This window comes from Staurois parvus, unplaced genomic scaffold (assembly GCF_062004578.1).
Source record: "Staurois parvus isolate SC_StPar_1 unplaced genomic scaffold, SC_StPar_1.0 ptg000581l, whole genome shotgun sequence".
In the NCBI taxonomy this organism is placed as follows: Eukaryota; Metazoa; Chordata; class Amphibia; order Anura; family Ranidae; genus Staurois; species Staurois parvus.
The window spans coordinates 7,328,120-7,351,153 of record NW_028318377.1 but is presented as its reverse complement, the minus strand read 5'-3'; the positions used below and the strand labels follow the sequence as shown (position 1 = coordinate 7,351,153).

The following is a 23,034-nucleotide window of genomic DNA, read 5'->3' as shown; positions in this document are numbered from 1 at the left end:
GGTGAGACCACTCCCGCTGCTTGTACAAGCAATCAAGTGGCTAGTTAGCGGCTAGTTGTCGGCTCTAAAAAACGGTACCGGGGTGATGCCAGGCATCACCCCGGTGCTATTTTTGCAACTGCAGGCATCACTCCAGTATAACTACCGAACGTCCAGCGACGTATGGGTACGTCGCTCGTCTGGAAGTGGTTAAAGTGATTGTAAACAATCATCTTGTAAAAAAAAAGTACATAATACAGCAGGCACATATCAGAAACATGAAATGCTGGGGTAACATATACTTTAACGGTTAAACCACTTTTTTACCTCTTATCTGTCTGTCAATAACACGCATTTCTTTACGAATTTTTAGCGACCACTCATTGACCTAAAAAGAAACAAACAAAAAAAAAACTAAAGCTTTAAATTATATATAGAACATGATTTATACACTGTACAGTACCATGTTACAAGTTAGTGTCATGCGCATTACAACATCATAATACAGATAAATTACACTTTCCATATAATACAATGACAATTTAAAGACTGAATGCTATAAAGATACTGCACAGAGTATAACATACATTGCATAGTGTAATTTTACCAATTTATTGCCATGATACAGAACACACAGCATGACACTCACAGCTGTCTGAAAACCTGACTGGACACAGTCCTTGTCACGTTTGTTGAGCCACACGGTGTGAACAAGGCCAGCTACAGCTTACATTTTGACCGATTCAGGGGGAACTTGAAGAAATTTGAGCTGTGTATGGCAAGCATACATGCCAACTATTGAATGAATGTGACAGCATTAGCTGTCAAGGTGTGGCCCGGCAGGAAGAAGGCGTGGAGCAACCTACCTAGCAGGCGGGTAAACAGCAGCTATTAAAAGACTGACAATATTAGCTGCCAAGCCTTGACCCAGCAGTTGGGAAACACTGGTTTGGAGTCACTAACACCTTTAGGGTCATGTTATACTTGCAACCCTGCCTCTGCAACCCTGTTGATACAAGACCAGCAACAGGATGACTAAAGAAGCCCTTCACCTGCACCCCATTGACTGGAATACACTGCTTTATCCCACCCACCAGATAATAAGCAGCAATGGAGAGACACCTTGCCAGTCACTACCATAGGAGCAGGTGAGCATTCTCTCCGCTCTCTTAAACGTGGAACAAAAGACAAAACTTTTTTTCCATTTTGGAGAGCACAAGGGACAGTCATAACCTCGGTCAAGTTTTTGTCTTTTTTGCCATACACTTTCCATTGGTGAGATTTCACTTCCTGTCCAGTTGTCAAAACATGAAGCAAGCGGAGATCCCAACATTGTGAGAAAATCCCTGGATGCCACCAGAACTAGTGTCCCCATTGGAAGATTTCTCCTTTATTCCAGTTTCAGGGACAACCCAAAATTCTGAATTTTCTTCCAATTTTGCTTGTGGTTATAAGGGTAAACAGCACAACTAAAGAGGGTTAATTTCTTTAATGGGGCCCAGACAACAATAAAAACCTGACAAGTGTCCTAATCCCTTTCCATTCTATCCAAAATTATCCATGAGCACTGCAGACAGGAATCCCCAGAGAACAGGGAGCACACCCCCGCTAACTCAGATACCTCTTGAGCCCTGCTGGCAGCTGGGACTAAAGTTCCACTTGAACCCTAAGCTTCCAATGGCAGGTGCCTTCCCCTCCATGTGTAGAAGCCTCCTGGGACAGGAAAACTCTAAAAACGAGAGAGGATCCCCACACTGCTCCTAGGCTCCAAACCAAGTCAGACAAAGCCTTGGAGTGCCCAAGCCACAGGTAATCCCCAGGTTCACTGCCTCTGTTATGAGAGTCCTCCACCCAGTAGGCCCTTATCACCCATCATGAAGGCCTGACCTGTGATTCTGTCTGCCCGGAGGAAACACATATACTGAGGGTCTGGGTCTTAGCCCAGGCTTTTTATATCAAATGAAAATGGGCGAACAGACAGGAATTTTAATGCAGAAGAGACATGCTGTGGTTTTCAGCTGCTGATTTTTTGGAAAGGGTATGGGACTTTTTTTAAACACAACACAGTGTAGTTTGGGTTCAATGGACACATTTGTAGTGCATTTTGCATTTTTAGGGCCTATTCACACTATGAACTGCATAGGAATCGCGCACAAACGATATGTGGTTCCTGTGCGATTCATATGTTCTGTGTAGTGCGATTCCAGCTCTTTTCATTTTGAATGGGTTGAAATCGCACCGCAAGTAGCGCATGCTCTACTTTTTTAAATACACAGCGACCGCATCGAATGGTACTTTTGTACCATGCGAGCTGGTGCAGGCAAACGTAGTGCGTTTGCAACCTGCGTTTGGTGTGTCATTAAAGTGGAACTGCACTGCATCTCAGCACCACAAACCAAAAATACCATTTAATTAATTTTTAATATTCAAAGCAATCTTCCCCATCAATCCATGTCTCCATGTTTTATTTTGCTGAGAAATACTTTTGAAAAACACCTCCTGGCATTTCTGGCAATGGCCATCTTGCGTAGCAGATGATTAATGTTTCATTTACTTCCTGGAATCCATCTGCCCATAGATGAGGCACAGAACCTTCCTCTCCTGAAGACTACTGGGATGTATGACATTATTTGCCTAGGCATGAAAACCAGGAAGTAACTGTGTAAATGTTAATAAATGTAAAAAAAAAAAAAAAAGTTTAAAACAAGTAACTATGATATACTTTCCTATACATTTACTAATGCTAGCAGAATTAAAAGTAGTCCAGGTTGATTGAGTGAAGTTCCACTTTAACTTTGAAATTACCCCCGAAGCAGATTGCAAGGGAATTGTGATCAGAATGCAGTGCAAGAAGCCACACGGGGTTGCGGATCTCCTGCACTGCATTCTTGTGTAAACAGGCCCTTAACCAGCATAACAAAAACACAAAACACATAAAAATGCACAGCAAAAAGCTCTGCAGAAATGGATCAAAAGCAAACTGCATTGGTATGAACCAAGACTTTATACTGCTTTAAAATGGAACTTTGGGCTCCACAATGAAAATGAGCAAACAAGCAGGATTTTTAAGACAGAAGAGACATGCTTTGTCTCTTCTGTATTAAGGGCTCATTTGGAAAAAGCTTCTGACCGCTAGAAACAGCTAGAAAACATAGGTTAAAAACTGTCAGTTTAGATGTGTTTGCATACCACGTTTATGTGCATTTTTAAAAGATAACCTCAGGAGACCTTCCCAAATGCCCAGAATGCACTGAAAAATAGTAAATAATTAACTATTTCAGACATTTTGAGAAGAATAGAGAGAGCAGAAGCAGAGAGAGCAGTATGTGTTGAGATGACCTGTCTTTTCTGGTTGTATTCACTATGGATCCCATCATGAGCATAATGCGGCACGTTCTACCATTTTTTCCTTCACGCGAAACCTGGAACTGACTGCGCTGGTGTACTGGGTCCATTTGAATACATGGAAAACACTTTGCATGCATTTCTGATGATTAAAAAAGGCTCTGGACAGCATCTGGATATGGACCTGTCAAAAAATGTGTCTAAACGCGGTTAACCGCATTTACAAAGCCGGTAAAATCTACTCCTGTACGCAATTTTTGTGCGTTCCAGAAAACGACTGTAAACGCAACTGCCTGTAAGCGACTGTGTGTACAAGGACACATAGGAAAACAAAGGAAAGCTCAGGGGCTGCTGAAAAAACAGCTGAACAGCTCCTGAACGTCAGTTTAGCAGCTGCAGTGTACATGAGCCCTAAAGATACCTACCTGCCTGTCCTCCCCTGTACAGTTACCCATCCAAGGTGTACTGGGTCCATTTGAATACATTGAAAATACTTTGCATGCATTTTTGATGAAGAAAAAAGGCACTCGACAGCATCTGGATACGGACGTGTCAAAAAAAGTGTCTAAACGAAAACGCTTGTAAACGCGGTTAACCACGTTTACACACCTTTGAAACGCCGGTAAAATCTACTCCTGAACGTAATTTTGGTGCGTTCCAGAAAACGACTGTAAACTCAACTGCCTGTAAGCGACTGTGTGTACTTGGACACATAGGAAAACATGAAGGAGAGCTCAGGGGCTGCTGAAAAAAACGCTGAACAGCTCCTGAACGTCAGTTTAGCAGCTGCAGTGTACATGAGCCCTAAAGATACCTACCTGCCTGTCCTCCCCTGTACAGTTACCCATCCAAGAGCACCTCACTGCACAAAATCACCAATGCCGAATCTGGTGGAACTCACAGGCATGCGCAGGAGTGGCATACTCTCCACCCAGCTAACGACAGCGGGCAGCAAGTGAGACCTGGAAGACAACTACCCGAAGATGTCAGCAGCCGGTGGCGAGCTCCGGGGATGGTGCATCACTGGATTCCAGTGAGTATAGCTCTGCTTTAATTACCAGTCCATACATTCATGACTGAATACCTGCATTAGCCCTCCCAGTGCATCAGTATTAAAATGGGAAGAAAAGCCTTTCTTTATCACTTGCTTTTCAGCATCTCTGCTCCTCCCCTGGTAGAAGCCCAAATTGTGGGCGTTGCTAATGTTGAATGCTGTTGCCACCGCCCCCGTTTGATGAATGCACCTGAGGGGGAGGGGCATGTTGGCCAGAGGGCTCCCAACCAGTTCTCCTGCTCCACCCCCACTGTTGCTAGGAAACAGGTGACCCCTGCATCCTTGGTCGCTCTCCTGATGGATCTTGTATGTTCTAGTGGACACGTTCTTCCAACATGGACAGGTTTCCTATAGGTAGAACAAATTTTATAGAACCGTCCGGAGGCAGGCAGTTTTGAAATCGGGTCACCTTATGTGCATAGTAAAGTTATAAAGAAAGTGGGGGTCCTCCGGTGGGTGGGAGGAGGGGGAACACAGATCACTGAACACCTCAGGGGGCTTTATCAGTCAGAAAAAGGTGACAGGTTCTCTTTGATGACCAGCACCATGTCCTAGTCAGTAATATGCAGTTTGCAGGCTCTTGAAGTTCCCTATGTAGACGATCACCACCTATATACACGATGTGTCAGAGAACTGAGCCCTGTTCACGTGACACAGGGTGACTTACATGACCAGGGAACACCTATGAGGTTAGAGAACTATAGACAGGACCCTTCCACCCCCTGCCTCACTCACCAGGTCCTTAGGCGGCTTCTCCTGCGTCTTCCCGAACAGCCCCATGTCACTTTACCCGACAACAACCACAACACAAGCCCTCAAGAATTTCTCCTAAGCCACTTCCGGTAGCTGTACTTCCTGCTTCCGCCCATCCATTCACAGCATTCCGTTTTCTTCCGCCCTGAACGTGACGTCGTAGCACTGTGAGCCCTGTACGACATTGCCAGGAGATGGGCGGGGCTATGGGTCCTAGGTGGAAAGTTTTCTGTGTTTGTTATGGGGTTATTTTTTGTTAGTCTGTTGTCAGATTGGCAAATAAACAGAACAAACACTGAATATTAATTGAATGATTACATAAGTGTTTTTTACTAAACCCAGGACTCTGCAATTACTATATCTGGTTTCCCACAGTAGACACAACATGGAAATGCAATTATTTTAGTAAATATAAACTGCTAAAAAACTTTTATCAGCAGTTAGAGATGTCTTGTGACTTCAGCAGAGCACTGGTTAAAGCTTGTAGGAGGAGTTTTCTTTCTGCTCTAGGAGGATGCAGGACCCTCTGCCCCTACGTCTGGATAGTGCTGATTGACCCTGTGCTGATCACATGCACTCTCCCAACAACAACAAAAAAACTCTAGCTATACACACTAAACTGAGCATGTGCATGTGGCTATGGGTTCAGTTTGTCTTATCAGGTGGACATCTAAACAACAAGAGGGGCAGAGAAGACAGGATTAAACAGCCTTATTACACAATGCAGAGGATTAACCCCTTAGGTTCCACAGTGAGTACAGTTGCAAGACAAAGTATGTGAACCCCTTGGGATTACGTGGAGTTTTGCATGAATTGGGCATAAAATGTGCTCTGAACGTCATCAAAGTCACAACAATAGAAGAACACAGTCTGCTGAACATAATACTACACAAACATTAGATGTTTCCATGGTTTAATTGCACATAACATGTAAACATTCACAGTGCAGGGAGGAAAAGTATGTGAACCTTTGGACTTAATAACTGGTTGACCCTCCTTTTGCAGCAATAACCTCAACCAAACGTTTCCTGTAGTTGCAGATCAGACCTGCACAACGATCTGGAGTCATTTTGGACCACTCCTCTTCACAAAACTGTTTCAGTGTAGCAATATTCTTGGGATGTCTGGTGTGAATCGCTCTCTTAAGGTCATGCCACAGCATTTCAATCGGGTTGAGGTCAGGACTCTGACTGGGCCACTCCAGAAGGCGTATTCTGTGCTGTTGCAGCCATTGTTTTGTTGAATTACTTGTATGCTTTGGGTCATTGTCCTGTTGCATCACCCATCCTCTGCGGAGCTTCAGTTGGCGGACAGATGGTCGTACGTTTTCCTGCAAAATGTCTTGATAAACTCTGGAATTCATTTTCCCATCAATGACAACAATCCGTCCAGGCCCTGAGGCAGCACAGCAGCCCCAAACCATGATGCTCCCTCCGCCATGTTTTACAGTGGGGATGAGGTTTTGATGTCGGTGTGCTGTGCCTTTTTTTCTCCACACATAGTGTTGTGTGTTCTTCCCAAACAACTCAATCTTGGTTTCATCTGTCCACAGTATATTTTGCCAGTAGTGCTGTGGAACATCCAGGTGCTCTTTTGCAAACTTCAAACGTGCTGCAATATTCTTTGTGGACAGCAATGGCTTCCTCCGTGGTGTCCTCCCATGTACTCCATTCTTGTTTAATGTTTTCCTTATTGTAGATGTGTCAACAAAAATGTTAGCATGTGCCAGAGAGTTCTGTAGGTCTTTAGCTGACACTCTGGGATTCTTCTTTACCTCATGCAGCATTCTGCGCTGTGCTCTTGCAGTCGTTTTTACAGGACAACCTCACCTAGGGAGAGTAGCAACAGTGCTAAACTTTCTCCATTTGTAGACAGTCTGTCTTACTGTGGAAACATGAACATCAAGGCTTTTGGAGATACTTTTGTAACCCTTTCCAGCTTCATGCAAGTCAACAATTCTTGATCGTAGGTCTTCTGAGATCTCTTTTCTGCGAGGCATGGTTCACATCAGACAGTGCTTCTTGAAACCAGTAAACCCAAAACAGGTGTGAGTTTTTTAAGGGCAGGACAGCTGTCAGCAACACATCCAATATCATCACACTGATTGGAGTCAAGGTTGGCTCACTCCTGGCTCCAATTAGCTCTGGGAGAAGTCATTAAGCGAGGGCCTCACATACTTTTTCCTCCCTGCACTGTGAATGTTTACATGTTATGTGCAATTAAACCATGGCAACATATAATGTTTGTGTAGTATTATGTTCAGCAGACTGTGTTCTTCTATTGTTGTGACTTAGATGACGTTCAGAGCACATTTTATGCCCAATTCATGCAAAACTCCACGTAATCCCAAGGGGTTCACATACTTTTTCTTGCAACTGTATAACAAGCATGCTTTACTGCATATACAGACTGATTTTACTGTTGTGGGTTTAGTAACACTTTAAAAGCTCATTCCAGCTTCTCTGAAATTGTTTAGGCTCTGTTCACATCAGATCGCAATCCCAAATCGCATTTGGGTGCCATTATCCTTCAATGGCACCCCAAAAGCAATGCGATTCTGCCACGATTGTCACGTATGGCAAACTGCGCCTTCACAAATCAGGTGAAGCTGCGTGCCCGAAAAGGAGCAGGAGCTTCTTTTTGTGTGACAAGCTCAGATAGGGCAGCCCATTCAAGTGAATGGGTTGTCCTATGCGACACAAAGGATCGTGTGAAAAGTTGCATAGCATTATCACGTTTGTTCCTGTTATGTGATAATGTGAACAGGGCCTTAAAGGATAAGTTCACCTTTGGGAACACATTACATCTACCACCCATTTTTAGGGTGGAATATGGAACTAGGGTTGCCACCTCATCCCTTTAAACCCGAACACCTATTAATTCCACAGGTTCTGAGGCTAATGTAATGCAGATAAGGCACTAAGTGAGTTTAATTACCACCTTAAACAGCAACAGAACCTGTGGAATTAATATGCTTTCAGTTTTAATGGGATGAGGTGGCAACCCTACATGTAACATGTTGCTGCCTGATTCCCCCCCCCCCCCCCCCCAAACTAGCTGTCAATTTTTTAAATCAGCTCCACCCACATAGCCACACCATTCATTCACAAAGTTCTGTGAATGAATGAACTACAAGTCCAAACAGCCTTAGCGGCTGTCGGCTTGTAGTTCTCAATTAACCACCATGGTGCTGTGGAGCGCCGTGGTAGTTCATTGAATCTTCCCATCCCATGCAACCCGTACAGGCAAGCAGATATACTGACAGGTCTGCAGGAGACCTGCATGGCACCAGCTATCAGCAGCAATGCTTTCCAGGACCCTGCAACCAAATATAATTAATGCAAATTTTTTATGCACCTGCATAAAAATGTGCATTTATTATTTTTTGTCAAAAGATGAATGTATCCTTTAATGTTACACTCATAGTTATAGAGAAGTGTGGGAATCTAAAAAAAAAAAAATCTAGATGGCTGAAACATCAATCTGATGCTGCATCTGTCCCCCGCTGACTCTACCCCAAGAACTGAGTGATCAAAGACCGCTGATTACTCAGTTCTTCAGTGAACAGGGAGCTGGTGACTGTCAGTCACTGTCCCTCTGCTCTGCCCCTCCAGTGCTCACTGGAGTGCCGGGCTGCTCAGTGAGCAGGAGCTGCTGGCGCGCTTAGATGCTGAGCCAGGTGGCAATCAGACATCTGGGCAGATCCTGCTTAGGTTAGGGGTGGAAGAGGGGTTGGAGGAGGAGGCGGTCAGATCGTCAATACTCATTATCTACTACCTCTATGTGGCAGCACCTCACTGTCTCAACTTTTAAACTTGCCTGTAATTTTTTTTTTTTTTTTGATGGTTCTGATATGTGGAAGGGCGGATAGTATTGGATTCTAATGTTTGTTCCTACCTGTCCTTATTATCGGCTGAAGAATTTTCCCCCCACATTTGCTGCTGCATACTGTATCCCCTGGAATGGCGAGCAATATATGGCTATAAGTTTACCCCTGAATTTTGCCTGCAGTGCCCTGACTGTAAGGAGATAAATATATAAATATATATAAATATAAAATACCACTGACAGAGCAGAAGAAGGCCTGGTTCACACCTATGCTTTTTTTTTTTTATTTCTATAATTTGAAAGAATCAGCATGGCATTTCAGGAGTCAAAAACACAATGTTCACAACATAAAATACAATAAAGAGACACTACATGACTTCGCAAATAAGGGTAAGGGCTCTTTCACAGGGACGTTTTTCAGACCGACCGAGGGGTGGACTGACAACTCATGGGGCCCCTGGGAAATAGGGGATCATGGGGCCCCTGTGTCCTTACCCAAACTCAAAAAAGCCTATGAAAAAGGTACAAGGGGCATCTCATGGGGCCCCCTACTGACCCCAGACCCTCGGGCAGTGCCCGAGTTTCCAAATGGTCAGTCCGCCCCTGGACGGACCTGATTGGAACCTCCATTCACCTCTATGGAGCTGCGGGTATAAATGGACATGTGTCCGTTTACACCCGCTGACATCCAATCCGATCCTCCAAACAGGCGGATGGGGATAGAATTTCCCTTCCGTCTCACGGATCGGATGAAAACAGGCAGGTCATCCTTTCTCCACTCTGTTAATTATTTTCTCATTGCCAGTCCTCCCAGAGAACAAAAGTAGAGATATGTATGGCTCCACCTGCAGAATAAGAGCACCTAAACAATTCCTTCTCCAGGCATATACAGTATGAAGGAGGATCTCAGGATATTAACTTTGAGAGGAGGTCCAAATGGATCAATAATTAAGACTGATAGATACTGTAAGTAAGATAATAGGTATAGCTTTAAGGCATCCCCTAAACCTTTTTTTTTCGAAAGTTTTGTGTATTTTTCATGTCTCCCTCGAAGCCCCAAAAAGAGGACTCTATTTTTTATAATGTTTGGCTTTAAATAGTCACCCCCATGGCAGTGCCTGGGATTCTATGCCTTTTTAACATTAGCTTGCCTATTAGCTTTGAAGGAGGACAGAATTTAGTGTTGAGATTGCTCCATCATGGATTTCTATGGGCTTCTCTGCTAATTTTGAGTGGCGGAAATTCCAAACAAGATTTGACAAACGTCCTGCAGATTAAACCAGGCCAGATTTACCCATCCCTACAGCTCACCTTTTTTTTCCATTTGTACATTCATAAGGAAGGGAGAGACAGAATAGTAAACCAGCTTAGTCTCAGTTACTTCACAAGTCCCAGAAATGTATCAAACTATGCAAAGCCCAAAAAATAAACATATGAAGACAATCATTAGAATACATAACATCTTTCCTTCCAGGTTCCACATATGCCCCATCCTATCCCTTACTACTGGTCAAAATCTAGAAAGGTTCTCATGTTTTTTCCTCCGGACACCAGAGAAGCTCTTCCACAGGCCCCTTCCACCTGACCCTGTTGCACGCTTTACATATTAGGCACTTAACGTAACCACCTCCCTAACGTACCACCTACCAGGGATTTTACTCATCCAGTCACAGGTTTTAAAGTCCTGTGTAAACACCCAGGCCCATTGAGACATTCCCATACACATCTCTTTTGCAACCAAAGCCTGAATACAAAAGTGCCCTATCTTCAACAATGGAGGAAGGACCTTAAAATGACTTTCACATCCCCACAGTTCGGATATTGCACATCTCACTAAAGTCCTCTACATATACAAAACTGCAGGTGACTAACACTAAAATTGAATCTAGATGATACTGAACACCACATCTTCTACATATATTTTATCCTGAGGTAAATGATCTATGCTGGGGTTGCAACTCCAATATAGGCACTATTCGTATTTTCCAGTCCTGTCTCAGGTTGAAACCACTCTGGTCGAACGTTTGTGATGATTTTTGGACTGTTTATTAAGAAAAATTATATTATCCCAAATTGGGAATCCTAGTTGACTGTCAAGGGTTAACATTCTAGGTTGAACTTTAAGTGATAAGCCAAGAAGTTACCACACACACAATGAGTGGAAGAAGTTGGTCTAAGAGACAATGAAACTCAAACACCACTATTTGAATGTCTGAAGGTGAGTATATACAAGGTACCAAAGGGACAATGGTGAGACGGAAACCTTATTGTCTGATTTCTCCAAAAACTTTGGAAAGTGTGTGATGACCAAACAAGACCTCTAAACTGTCACAATCGGCTATTATATTCTGAGGTCAAAATCCAGTCCATTCTATTTACCCTAATTCTCACACAAATAGTGCAAGTAACTAGAAATTCTCCCTATCACATATCCTTGAACCATGCTTTAAACACAAGGTGAAAGTGGGGTCATTTAAAATATAAAGCTTGATATATATACCAACGGAAACATTATCAGAAAGTATATTATCAACACTTTTTCATCAAAGGAAAATCTATTCGATAAGGTTGGGTATTGCATCCCACTCAACTGAAGTTTGAAGTGACGCAATATAAGATGGTTTGTGAATTGGGTCATTTCTATATTTCCAAAGGAAATCAACCATTCCAATTCAGTTCATATACTGTATCAGAAAAATTAGAAACCAAATGTATTCACATCTTTCTAGGGTCCTTATACAAGAGTTAGTAGTGAAATCATCTGTACTTGAATAGGACATATATTTGATCCATAAAGACATACTGCTTATATAAAAGAGTGAGTCATCATTAAGACCACCAATTCATTTGTAATACCTGACTATCCCCAGTGGACAGGTTAGGAACATCTCTAGGTACGCAAACTTTTCAACCGTCCAATCAACAAGTCTGTTGGAAGGTCCTTCAAAACAAAGGACTTGAATAGTATAAAATGCCAACCACTTCAAATTGAAGGGATTCTTCTGAAAAAAGACAATCTTCTAACAACTTGAATCTTCTACAATCTTCTGAAATCTTACAATCTTCTGAAACTACTACTTAGAATCTTCTAATTTTCTGGGATTTTCTGACAACTTAAAATCTTCCACAGACTATTTCTTACAGCTTCTAAGACTGCTACAACTTCTAAACTACATCTTATCTACCCTGTTGCTACTATATACTGCACTATACCTTACTTGCTATCTGCAGCCATTTTGCTGAGAATTTCCAGCTGCCATTTTGTTTTTAGGACTATTTGAAGGAAAAGTGTTCCACCAGAGACGTTGATGCTCAGTTAAATTCTGCTGCCTGACTGCCCAGAAATACTTCTTTTCCCAACTGCATCCCACTGGGGAGGCCTCAAAATCATGATTCTGGGAGTGCTGAGACTGTGCTAGAATATTGTAATTTTCTTTGACATGTCAAACTTTCTAAGAGTCATCACATTTTATTGTGTGGTTAGGAATGCATTAAGATAATATATATGATTATAACTATAACTGTTTGAATATTGGTATTGAGGTTATATACTGCATACTAACTAATTTGTAGTGTTGTTGTGGTGCTAATGATCAGAGATATTTTCTTATTTCCCTATGGCCACGGGAAATGAGAAATAATATCTGAAGCACTATAGGTTGCAACTAACCTCCCAAAATTTTGTTTTTCCTTGATTTGAAATCATATATTGTATGATAATATAGATATTAGCATATTATATCTTTGATTGTGTGTACGAATATATATTCATCACCAGTATTTTGCATTTGTATTAATATATATATAAATATTTGTACATAAATACATTTATTTAAGTATTTATCAAATAGGCAAATTTGGTACAAAATCATATTGGTGAAAGAACTCAAGGTATATTATTAAGTGGTGATCAAATTATTGGTTTCTTAAATATTTGCCGTATTTTAACGGCTGGAGGCACTGCAATATTTGGTTTAAGGGAGAGGACACCGCTCTAAGTATTTAGAATAAATTCTTACATAAACCACCACAAGTTAGAGAACTATCCCCCTAATTTATGGATTTCGTTATCCCAGATGATCCAGAATTATTATTGTTACATTTTTCTTTCATCCTGGTAAAAGTTTATCAATAATCCATATTTCAACACCTTCTGAATACAGTCATGTATCCCTCTAAGATGGAGAGATCCTTTAACCGTCACAATACCTATGTGGCTTTGTAAGGTTGAGGAGATCAGGTCACTGGAAAATCTTGTTCTTTCCTCTCAAAATAAACAGGAAAAATGTAAAAGTAATGATTCTACTGAATAGATTTCATGTTCTCAGAGGAAGGAAAAGCCATTCTGCATGAAGACCCATAGCTACCTTGGGTTCTTTGAAGATCCACTCGAGAGACCCTTTTCATATTTTCCCCTCAGATTTCCAGGCTTTGCCTCACCTTTTACTCCTGGCCTTCAATCTCCCCAACACACCTTTTTTTCTCCACCCTATCCACTCCTCTCTATCCCTTTATTCCTTGTTTTGTCCACTTACCACTCTCCGGGCTCTATGATTTGACCCATATACCTTCCAATATCCATTATGTGCTTTCCCTTCTGTCTTTTTTTTTTTCTATCCCTACTTCCTGCTTTAATAGAAAATTACCCATTTGACTAGGGTCAGTGTCACCACTGGTAGCATGAGGCGATAACTGGACCCTACAGAGGTTGCACAGGCAGTCCAACTCTTCCAGGATGGCACATCAATAGATGCCATTGCCAGAAGGTTTGCTGTATCTCCCAACAAAGTCTCAAGAGCATGGAGGAGACTCCAGGACACAGGCAGTTACTCTAGGAGAGCTTAACAGGGCCGTACAAGATCCTTAACCCATCAGCAGGATCAGTATCTGCTCCTTTGTGCAAGGAGGAACAGGATGAGCACTGCCTGAGCCGTACTAAATGACCTCCAGCAGGCCACTGGTGTGAATGTCTCTGATTAGAAACAGACTTCATGAGGGTGGCCTGAGGGCCGATGTTCTCTAGTAGGCTCTGTGCTCACTGCCCGGGACCATAGAGCTTGATTGGCATTTGCCATTGAACACCAGAATTGGCAGGTCTGCCACTTGTGCCCTGTGCTTTTCACAGATGAGAGAAGGTTCACCCTGAGCACATGTGACAGATATGAAGGGGTCTGGAGAAGCCATGGAGAATGTTATGCTGCCTGTAACATCGTTCAGCATGACCATTGTGGTGGTGGGTCAGTGATGGTCTGGGAAGGCATATCCATGGAGGGACGCACAGACCTCTACAGGCTAGATAATGGCACCCTGACTGCCATTAGGTATCAGAATGAAATTCTTGGACCCATTTTCAGACCCTACACTAGTGCAGTTGGTCCTGAATTCCTCCTGGTGCACAACAATGCCTGGCCTCATGTTGCAAAAGCATGCAGGCAATTCCTGGAGGATGAAGGAAATTATACTATTGAATGGCCCCCAACGCTCACATGATCTAAATCCAATAGAACTCCACTAGGATATCATGTTTCGGTCCATTCGATGCAACCAGGTTGCACCTCAGACTGTCCAGGAGCTCAGTGATGCCCTGGTCCAGATCTGGGAAGAAAAACCCCAGGACACCCTCTGTTGTCTCATTGGGAGCATGACCCGACATTGTCAGGCATGCATACAAGCACGTGGGGGCCAAACAAACTACTGAGTACCACTTTGAGTTGCTGCAATGAAATTTCAGCAAAATGGACTAGCCTGCTGCATCCTTTTTTCACTTTGATTTTTTGGGGTGTCTTTAACAACTTGCCTACAGGGCACTTATACCCCCTTCCTGCCCAGGCCAATTTTCAGCTTTCAGTGCTGTCACACTTTGAATGACAATTGCTCGGTCATGCAACACTATACTCATATGAAATTTGTATCATTTTTTGAGACAGATAAAGCTTTCTTTTGGTGGTATTCAATCACCTCTGGGGTTTTTATTTTTTTGCTAAACAAACCAAAAACAAGTGAAAATTTTGAAAAAAAATACATTTTTTCTTAGTTTTCATTATAAAATTTTGTAAATAAGTGATTTTTCTCCTTCACTGATGTGCACTAATGGGGCTGCAGTGAAGGGCACTGATGGGTATTGACAGGCAGCACTCATATATGGCACTGAAAGGTGGAACTGACTGGCACTGTTAGGCGGCACTGATGTGCACTGATAGGTGGCACTGAAAGGCAGCTCAGATGGACACTGATATGTGACATTGATGTGCACTGGTAGGCACTGATATGTGGCATTGATGTGGCACTGACAGCTGGCAATAATGGACACTGACAGGTGGCACTGCTGGGGCCCTAATGAGTGCCCTGATGATCAGTGTACATGTCCCCTCTGAGTAAAGCCGATTACCGGCTCTCCTCTCCTCTGTCATCGTGACAGCTCGTGAGGAGAGAAATGCTGATAACCGGCATTTCCTTATTTACATGCAATCAGCTGTGATTGGACTCAGCTGATCACATGACCGAACGGACCTCTTCAGCTCTTTCCGTTGATCGGTGATCCGCTGTGTCCGAGGGACACTGCGCGATCCTGGAGCCGCGCACGCGGGATTACAGTGGGAGGACATCATATCAGAACGAGAGAACCGCCTTGCGCCCGTCATTTCCTTATATGGCGGACGGGAGGCGGTTAAATTCAGTCCTTTGTAGGTTGATTATTTTCATTTCCATCAAAGGATGGGGCATCCTTACATTCCTAACACATTACCCATCCATATCAGTATAGATATGCGTATGTGTGTACACACACACCTTTCACCTGGCAACCCTAGGGTCGTTGGTTAGAATCTCAACCACGGCACTACCTGCATGGATTTTGAATGTTCTCCGTGTATCTGCATGGGTTTCCTCCTGGTTTCCTCGCACACTCCAAAGAAATGCTAGTAAGTTAGTTGCCTGCTGTCTAAATTGGTGCTAGTATGTGTATGTATAAATGTGAGTTAGGTACCTTAGATTGTACGCTCCTTGAGAGCAGGGACTGATGTGAATGACCAATATATAAATTGTTGCATAAATTGATGGCGCTATATAAGTACCTATAATTTTAAAAACAAATTCATATATATATATATATATATATATATATATACACATACACACACACTATTGCCGAAAAGTATTGGGACACCTCTCCAAATCATTGGATTCAGGTGTTCCAATCCCCTCCATGGGCTCAGGTGTATAAAATCAAGCACCTAGGCATGCAGACTGCTTCTACAAACATTTGTGAAAGAATGGGTCGCTCTCAGGAGCTCGGTGGATTCAAGCGTGGTCCCGTGATAGGTTGCCACCTGTGCAATAAGTCCATCCGTGACATTTCCTTGTTACTAAATATTCCACGGTCAACTGTTAGTGGTAGTTTAACAAAGTGGAAGCAACTGGGAACAACAGCAACTCAGCCACAAAGTGGTAGGCCACGTAAAATGACAGAGCGGGGTCAGTGCATGCTGAAGCGCACAGTGCGCAGAAGTCGTCAACTATCTGCAATAGCTAAAGACCTCCAAACTTTGTGTGGCCTTCAGATTAGCACAACAACAGTGCATAGAGAGCTTCATGGAATGGGCTTGCATGGCCGAGCAGCTGTATCCAAGCCTTACATCACCAAGTGCAATGCAAATCGTCAGATGCAGTGGTGTAAAGCACGCAGCCACTGGACTCTAGAGCAGTGGAGACGTGTTCTCTGGAGTGACGAATCACACTTCTCAGTCTGGCAATCCGATGGACATGTTTGGGTTTGGCGGTTACCAGGAGAGCGGTCCTTGCCTGACTGCATTGTGGCAAGTGTAAAGTTTGGGGGAGGGGGGGATTATGGTGTGGGGTTGTTTTTCAAGGGTTGGGCTTGGCCCCTTAGTTCCAGTGAAGAGAACACTTAAGGTGTCAACATACCAAGACATTTTGGACAATTTCATGTTCACAACTTTGTGGGAACAGTTTGGGGATGGCCCCTTACTGTTCCAACATGACCTGAGGTTGACAGGACACAAAGCAAGGTTTGGCCTGCACAGAGTCTGAACTCAACCCGATAGAACACCTCTGGGATGAATTAGAATGGAGACTGTGAGCCAGGCCTTCTCGTACGACATTAGTGCCTGACCTCACAAATGTGCTTCTGGAAGAATGGTCAAACCTTCCCATAGACACTCCTAAACCTTGTGGACAGCCTTCCCAGAAGAGTTGAATCTGTTATAGCTGCAAAGGGCGGGGCCAACTCAATATTGAACCCTGCAGACTAAAACTGGGATGCCATTAAAGTTCATATGCATGTAAAGGCAGGTGTCCCAATAATTTTGGAAATAAAGTGTGTGTGTGTGTGTATATATATATATATATATATATATCTATATCACACACACACTATATATTGTATATACAATGTATAGTGCGTTTCTTTTATCCCACTAGATGGTGCCACACATTTAAAATAAACATGCATTACATTGTTGAATATTTAAAAAAAAGGTCTTATATTATTGGCAGTGAAAGGAGTATGTGCACCACTTTCAAGAGACTGTCACTTTGCCCTGAATGGTTTAGGTTTCCTTTGATGATAGGTCCACTTTAGTGAACAGGGAACATCCGTTTCTATTGCCATCAAGAGAAAAGAATTTGAAAAAATGCAGCATAAAGCAGAACACTAAAGTGTAATGGTCATGTGGCTCCCCTTGCCACAGATAAAAGTGCAATCAAAACTACAGTTGCTTGCAGTGTTAAGCGTCAATGTGGTGGCATCTTAGGAATAGTCAAAAAGGATGTTTACATATATCTAGCATATGTACCTGAATCTGTCTTAGGAAATCCCTCCTCAGAAATCCCTTTTGTTTTATTCTCCTCTTCGCATAGGCTAAACTAGATTTTTTTTTGTTCTTCATAGGGTATATAGGACCCCAGAATGTTTGTGTGCTGTTGGTCTAAGAGCCGACTCAGCCTGTCCTAGATGCAGTATTTCGGGGTCCATGATACACCTATTATGGCATTGCCCAAAACTACAGAGGTATGGGGCGGAGGTGTTGGACACACTTAATGGGATTTTAGATGTGAATCTTCCAATGGAACCTCTCCCATGGTTATTGGGTGATGTTGATTCTTCATTGCTTAAACCACCAAAGCCGATTACAGTTACACATGCACTGTTTGTGGCTCGAAGGCATTTTGCCCTTAACTGGACTTCCCTGCAACCTCCGCCCATATCTGATTGTAATAAGTGCATTTATTATGAGAGACACCTTTTTTTTTTCCTCAGAAATTTATTAAAGAGGTTTGATTTCATTTGGTCACCTTGGTTAACCCACGAGTCCAGCATCGAGTTAGGATATAGGCCTCTTTAGGCATAGCTGTATTATTTAATTTATTAAAAGCAGAGCCCATATGTATTGTTGGATGTTCATTGGCTGTCATAATGCTTTTTTTTTTTTCATTGTTTTGATTATATTTAGGTATGCTCCATCTCAGGTTAGGTATTTTGTATTTTTTTTTTTAAAGACATGCTTGTTTGTATATGTGTGTAAAATGGTCTCAAAATAAAATCTGATATAAAGACATCAAGAGAAAAGATTTAAAAAAAAAAAAATGCAGCATAGAAGCAGTATCATGCAGTTTGCGATTGATCAGTCTCTGCAATGCTTTTTGCGGTGTGTTTTGCAATTTTTTTTTTTTTCAAATTTGTTGCTGGGCAGATTAAAACGCAAAATGCTGGGAGTAACAGACTTGAAAAGATATTATAGCTCGGTAATAATGGCGAGAATTTTTGACTGAACACATAATGTAAAAGCTGGGTTAAAATAGAAAATACACTAAGTAGCACCAACTTTAGTAGAATCATATGGTTACCTCCACAATTCCTAGGATTAGTAGATAGCACAAGTTTGTTCCCATTAAAGGTTTTAAAAGTATGGGACACTCTACACAAACAGATGGGATGGGAATTTAATTCATTATTAATGCCCTCAGGGTCCACAGAGTTTCCCCCCCCCCCGGGTAAAGAAGGTATTACAGGGAAGTGGATAAAGAAGGAAGATGCACAATTAAGGGATATAATGGTAGGGGAGGAATTAGAATCACTTAAGGTACTGGAAGAAAAAAAAAAAAAAAAAAAAAAAAAAAAAAAAGACGTTTTCACAAAAATGGATGAGTGGCATTATTTTCAATTGAAACACTTTATAAGGAAGCTTACAAAGCCTTTAAGAATAAGAGGATTGGAACCCTTTTGAGCATTTGTTAGATACACGGGGAGATGGGAAACACGGAACTTCTAAAATATATAAGATTCTCACTGATCTAAAGCCTACATTTATAGAAAAATGGGAAAGGGATATAGGAATACTACTAGATGTAGAAAAACAGAGGAAAATGTATAGAATAATTAATGGAAATGTAAATATGCGGGAGGTAGAGATGAATTATAAGTGTATGGCAAGATGGTATTTCACACCGAGTGTGGCACATAGATTAAGTGAAGATAATTCACCTTTGTGTTGGCATGGATGTGGAGGTAGAGGCACAATGTATCATATATGGTGGGAGTGTCCTAAAATCCAACAGTATTGGGGGAAAATTGTAAGTCTGATTAAAAAATTTTAGAGGTTGATGAATTAAAAGATCCAGAGACTTGTCTTTTTCATAGTAACAAGCTTTCAGACAAAAAAATATAAAAAAAATCTGGTTTATTGTATTAGCTGAATGCAGCAAAGGGATTGATTCTTAAGTTTTGGAGGAGACAGGAGGTGCCGAAAAGAAAAGATTGGGTTGACACGGTAGATCAAATATGTAGATTGGAGGAACTTTTCCATAAGAATGAAGATAAGTCATCATATACGATGGAACAAATGGGATGAATTTAAAAAGTCAAAAGTTAAATTTAGAGTTGATGGGGGACAAACATAGATCAATTGGGGTTTTTATTTGCGTCTTGCTTTGTTGAGATTGGGATCCCCAGAAAGTAATAGGAAATTGCAGAGTTGAGGGGGGAGGAGGGTGGTGCATAGGTGGTGGTGGCGGTGGGGGGGGGGGGTGATAAAATGGAAAAAGATTAATGTTTTTGATACTGTGTTTATGTTTTTATAAATTATATATTTAACTTAATCTGAAAAATCAAAAGAAGGGGCCTTGCAGTGGAAGGATTGCCAAATTATGTAAAAATCAATCTTTTAAAATCCCTGCCAGACTCTGATATCCCCAACCTTCTACCCAAGGGCCTTAGAAAGCTCTACTGATCTTGGCATGATGTCTGAGGTTTAAATAGGACAGGTTCTTCCTGCATACTCCCTAAGGCTGGCCATACATTATACAATTTTCTTGAGAATTTTGCTTTATATTTACCAAAAACCATATAATATGAGGTCAAACCTAAACGACATTTTCAATTTATTCAATTAGGCAAGCCCTTGCACTACATAGTTGAGGGAAAATATAAAGGAAATTGGGCATAAATTGGACAAAAATTTGTAATAAAAGTGTATATAGTGTATGGCCAGCCTAAGAAGGTTCTAATTATTGCCGCCTAATCTTAAACACCTAATTCTTCTTTCATGGAGATGGTAAATGTAGGGATGTACGTGCAATTTTCATGCATTTCACTAATTAACATAATATCATATTTTAGGTAATTTGTTTAAGTATACAGTATCACCCTTTATCTATAGGCACCATTGGAATCAAGGTCCAAAGTTTGCCTGTTGAAAAAGACAACAATTTCCTTGGAGTGTACTTACTTTTTCACACACCTGTAGTTGTGATGGTCAGGTGTTCACAACTTTTAGTCATATACTGTTGTTTGTTTACATAAGTTCAGCTAAAAATATTTAAGTAGAACAAATCAAATTTCAATAAAAATGAGCAGAAACCAGTGTTTAAGATTTATTAAAAATAACACTTATCCCATTTGATTAAACTTTCATAATGTACCTTCACAAGCTTCTGAAATGCTGAGCAAGGTTGATAAAAACTAGCAATCAAAAATAAATCAACCTGAATTTCTTCTAGAGTTTGGCGGAAGATTAATTTTGTTTTAAAAAATAGTACACTGAAATAGGAATATTTTTCAAAATCATAAAAATATTTTTTTCTGGTTACGTATGCATTGACACTGAACACACAAGGCAACAAGACAGATTGATGAGGGATCATGGACATTGACAGAACTTTATATTCGTTCCAATGTGAAGACTGAAACAGGACATCAAACCACTTAAGTTTCTAACAGATACAAGCATAAAACAGGCAAGTAAGCTCACAGGCAAAACGCAGGCGCTAAGAGACAGTGGTACTTGACAATGATGCTTGGTGACTGTAATGTTTCTTTTTGTAGGATGCCCAGCGGCAAACCGGGCAACAGTGTCTACCTCCCACCAGCCACATCACAATGCAGTTTTGGTGAAATACGTGACCACAAGGTAAACCCATAAGTAGAGAACCATTCTCAAAATTCTCTAGACACACAACACATTCTGTACAATGCAACATGTTTACTGGCCACACGGACCAATTTGGTTCTAGGCTGTCCTCAGTGCAATAAGAACCATAGGCCCTGATTTTTCTTCCGCATGGGCTGCCTTTCTTTTGTGTGTCGACACATGAGCAAGTTTGGTCAGTGGTTTCCGCTGAAGGCTTAGCTGTGCAACAGTTGGTATGGCCTTCAAGTGCTTGACATTGACAAGTTGCGCTGTTAGAAGGCTCAGTTTCAGAGTCACTGTCACTTTCTACAGAGCCTTCCAAGAGGTCTTCTTCTACGGAATGCTTATGACTCTGGAACTGCCAGGTGGGTAGATTTTTGATGTAGTCGGTGGGTATCAGAGGGTGAAGCCACAAATCTGGAAATGCCAAGCGCTCGAGGTAGAGGTCTGGGTCTTCATCCCAGTCAGAGTTATTGGGAAAGTGCTGGAAAGAGGCGATCGGATGGAACAGGTAGCTAGTGTACCAATCCCAGAGGCTAGACAGCCACTCCAAGTTATTGGCATTGACTTCATCAGCATTATTTCGACGTCTCTTCTTTTCAAAGTAATCTATAAGTAAGCCATGACCAAGATAAGTGCTTAGGAAAAGGGCAGGATGGGAAGAGTAGAACATCCAGTCGGCTCTTACCCACGAAGCCAAAGTTGTCGTGTTAGAATAGCGAAGTAACTTTAGACTGTACTCATAAAAGCTGTCTAGGTAGGGCAGCTGTAGGAATCCCAAAACTGGTAGCCAGGAAATGATTAACAGGGAATTATAGGTCCCTAAAGTGCTGATTAAAACAACAAATCTTTTGATGGTGGCTCCTTGAGTAATAAATAAGTCCATCCAAGCCATCAGGTTCACCAAGACCAAACTGAGCACAAACAAGTCATTGACTTCGGGCTGTAAAGTGCGCAGGAAGGAATCCATGGCTCGGAGGGAGATATACTCGCCTGTATTATTCCCATATTTGTAAATTCCCTCTGGGGTCTTCAAAACATAGGAAGGTGTTCTGGATATGCCAATTTCTGTCATGTAGCTTGTATTGTCCCAATTACCGACATTGACAAAGATAAATTCCACTCTCCCGGTAAATTTCACACTCAACGCTGAGAAGAAAGCTGGAGGCTTATCAAGACTGGCAAAGAGGTACAACTTGACCTTGTACTGATCACTTTTGTTCCATTCTTCTTTCAAGTGCTCAGAATTGTAAACTGTTTTGATCCGTGAAGCGGCGTGTGCAGTAATCCACTTAAATATATGCTCAGTTTCAATTTTGCGTCCACTGTACTCTTTCAGCATGACTTTTCCCTTTGAAGTGCTTGTTTGGGGCACAGACATAATAAGCGTTGACCTCATCCATCCTCTCTTCCTGCAGTATCTACAAGAGAATAAACAGGAGAAGGTAAGAGTACCATGAAGAGAAAATGCAATATTATTGAAGCTTTCTTAAAAAACACATTATTTTGAATGCAGATCAAGACCTTGCACAAACTAGAATTCCTTGCTCATAAAACAGGGAGTGCAGCGCTAAATCAAAATAAGACAAATAAAACCTTAACATAACAGAATATGTGACTGATATAAGTCCACTTATAATATCAGAATAT

General features: G+C 41.7%; 1 protein-coding gene across 3 annotated transcripts in view; it reads right to left on the bottom strand.

Annotated features, from left to right (window-relative positions):
* Nucleotides 1-23,034, bottom strand: part of LOC149450162 (charged multivesicular body protein 3) — a 76,824-nt gene that overhangs the window by 27,980 nt on the left and 25,810 nt on the right. The window contains exons 1-2 of one of the 3 annotated variants that reach the window (XM_089692300.1): nucleotides 5,114-5,250; nucleotides 307-367 (exon numbers count right to left, since the gene is read on the bottom strand). In XM_089692300.1, coding sequence (XP_089548426.1) covers nucleotides 307-367; nucleotides 5,114-5,158 — 106 coding nt within the window. In that variant the 5' untranslated portion in view covers nucleotides 5,159-5,250. Of the gene's footprint in view, nucleotides 1-306; nucleotides 368-5,113; nucleotides 5,251-20,835; nucleotides 22,806-23,034 lie in introns of those variants that run through there. The other 2 variants (XM_089692301.1, XM_089692299.1) reach the window with 2 other exon arrangements.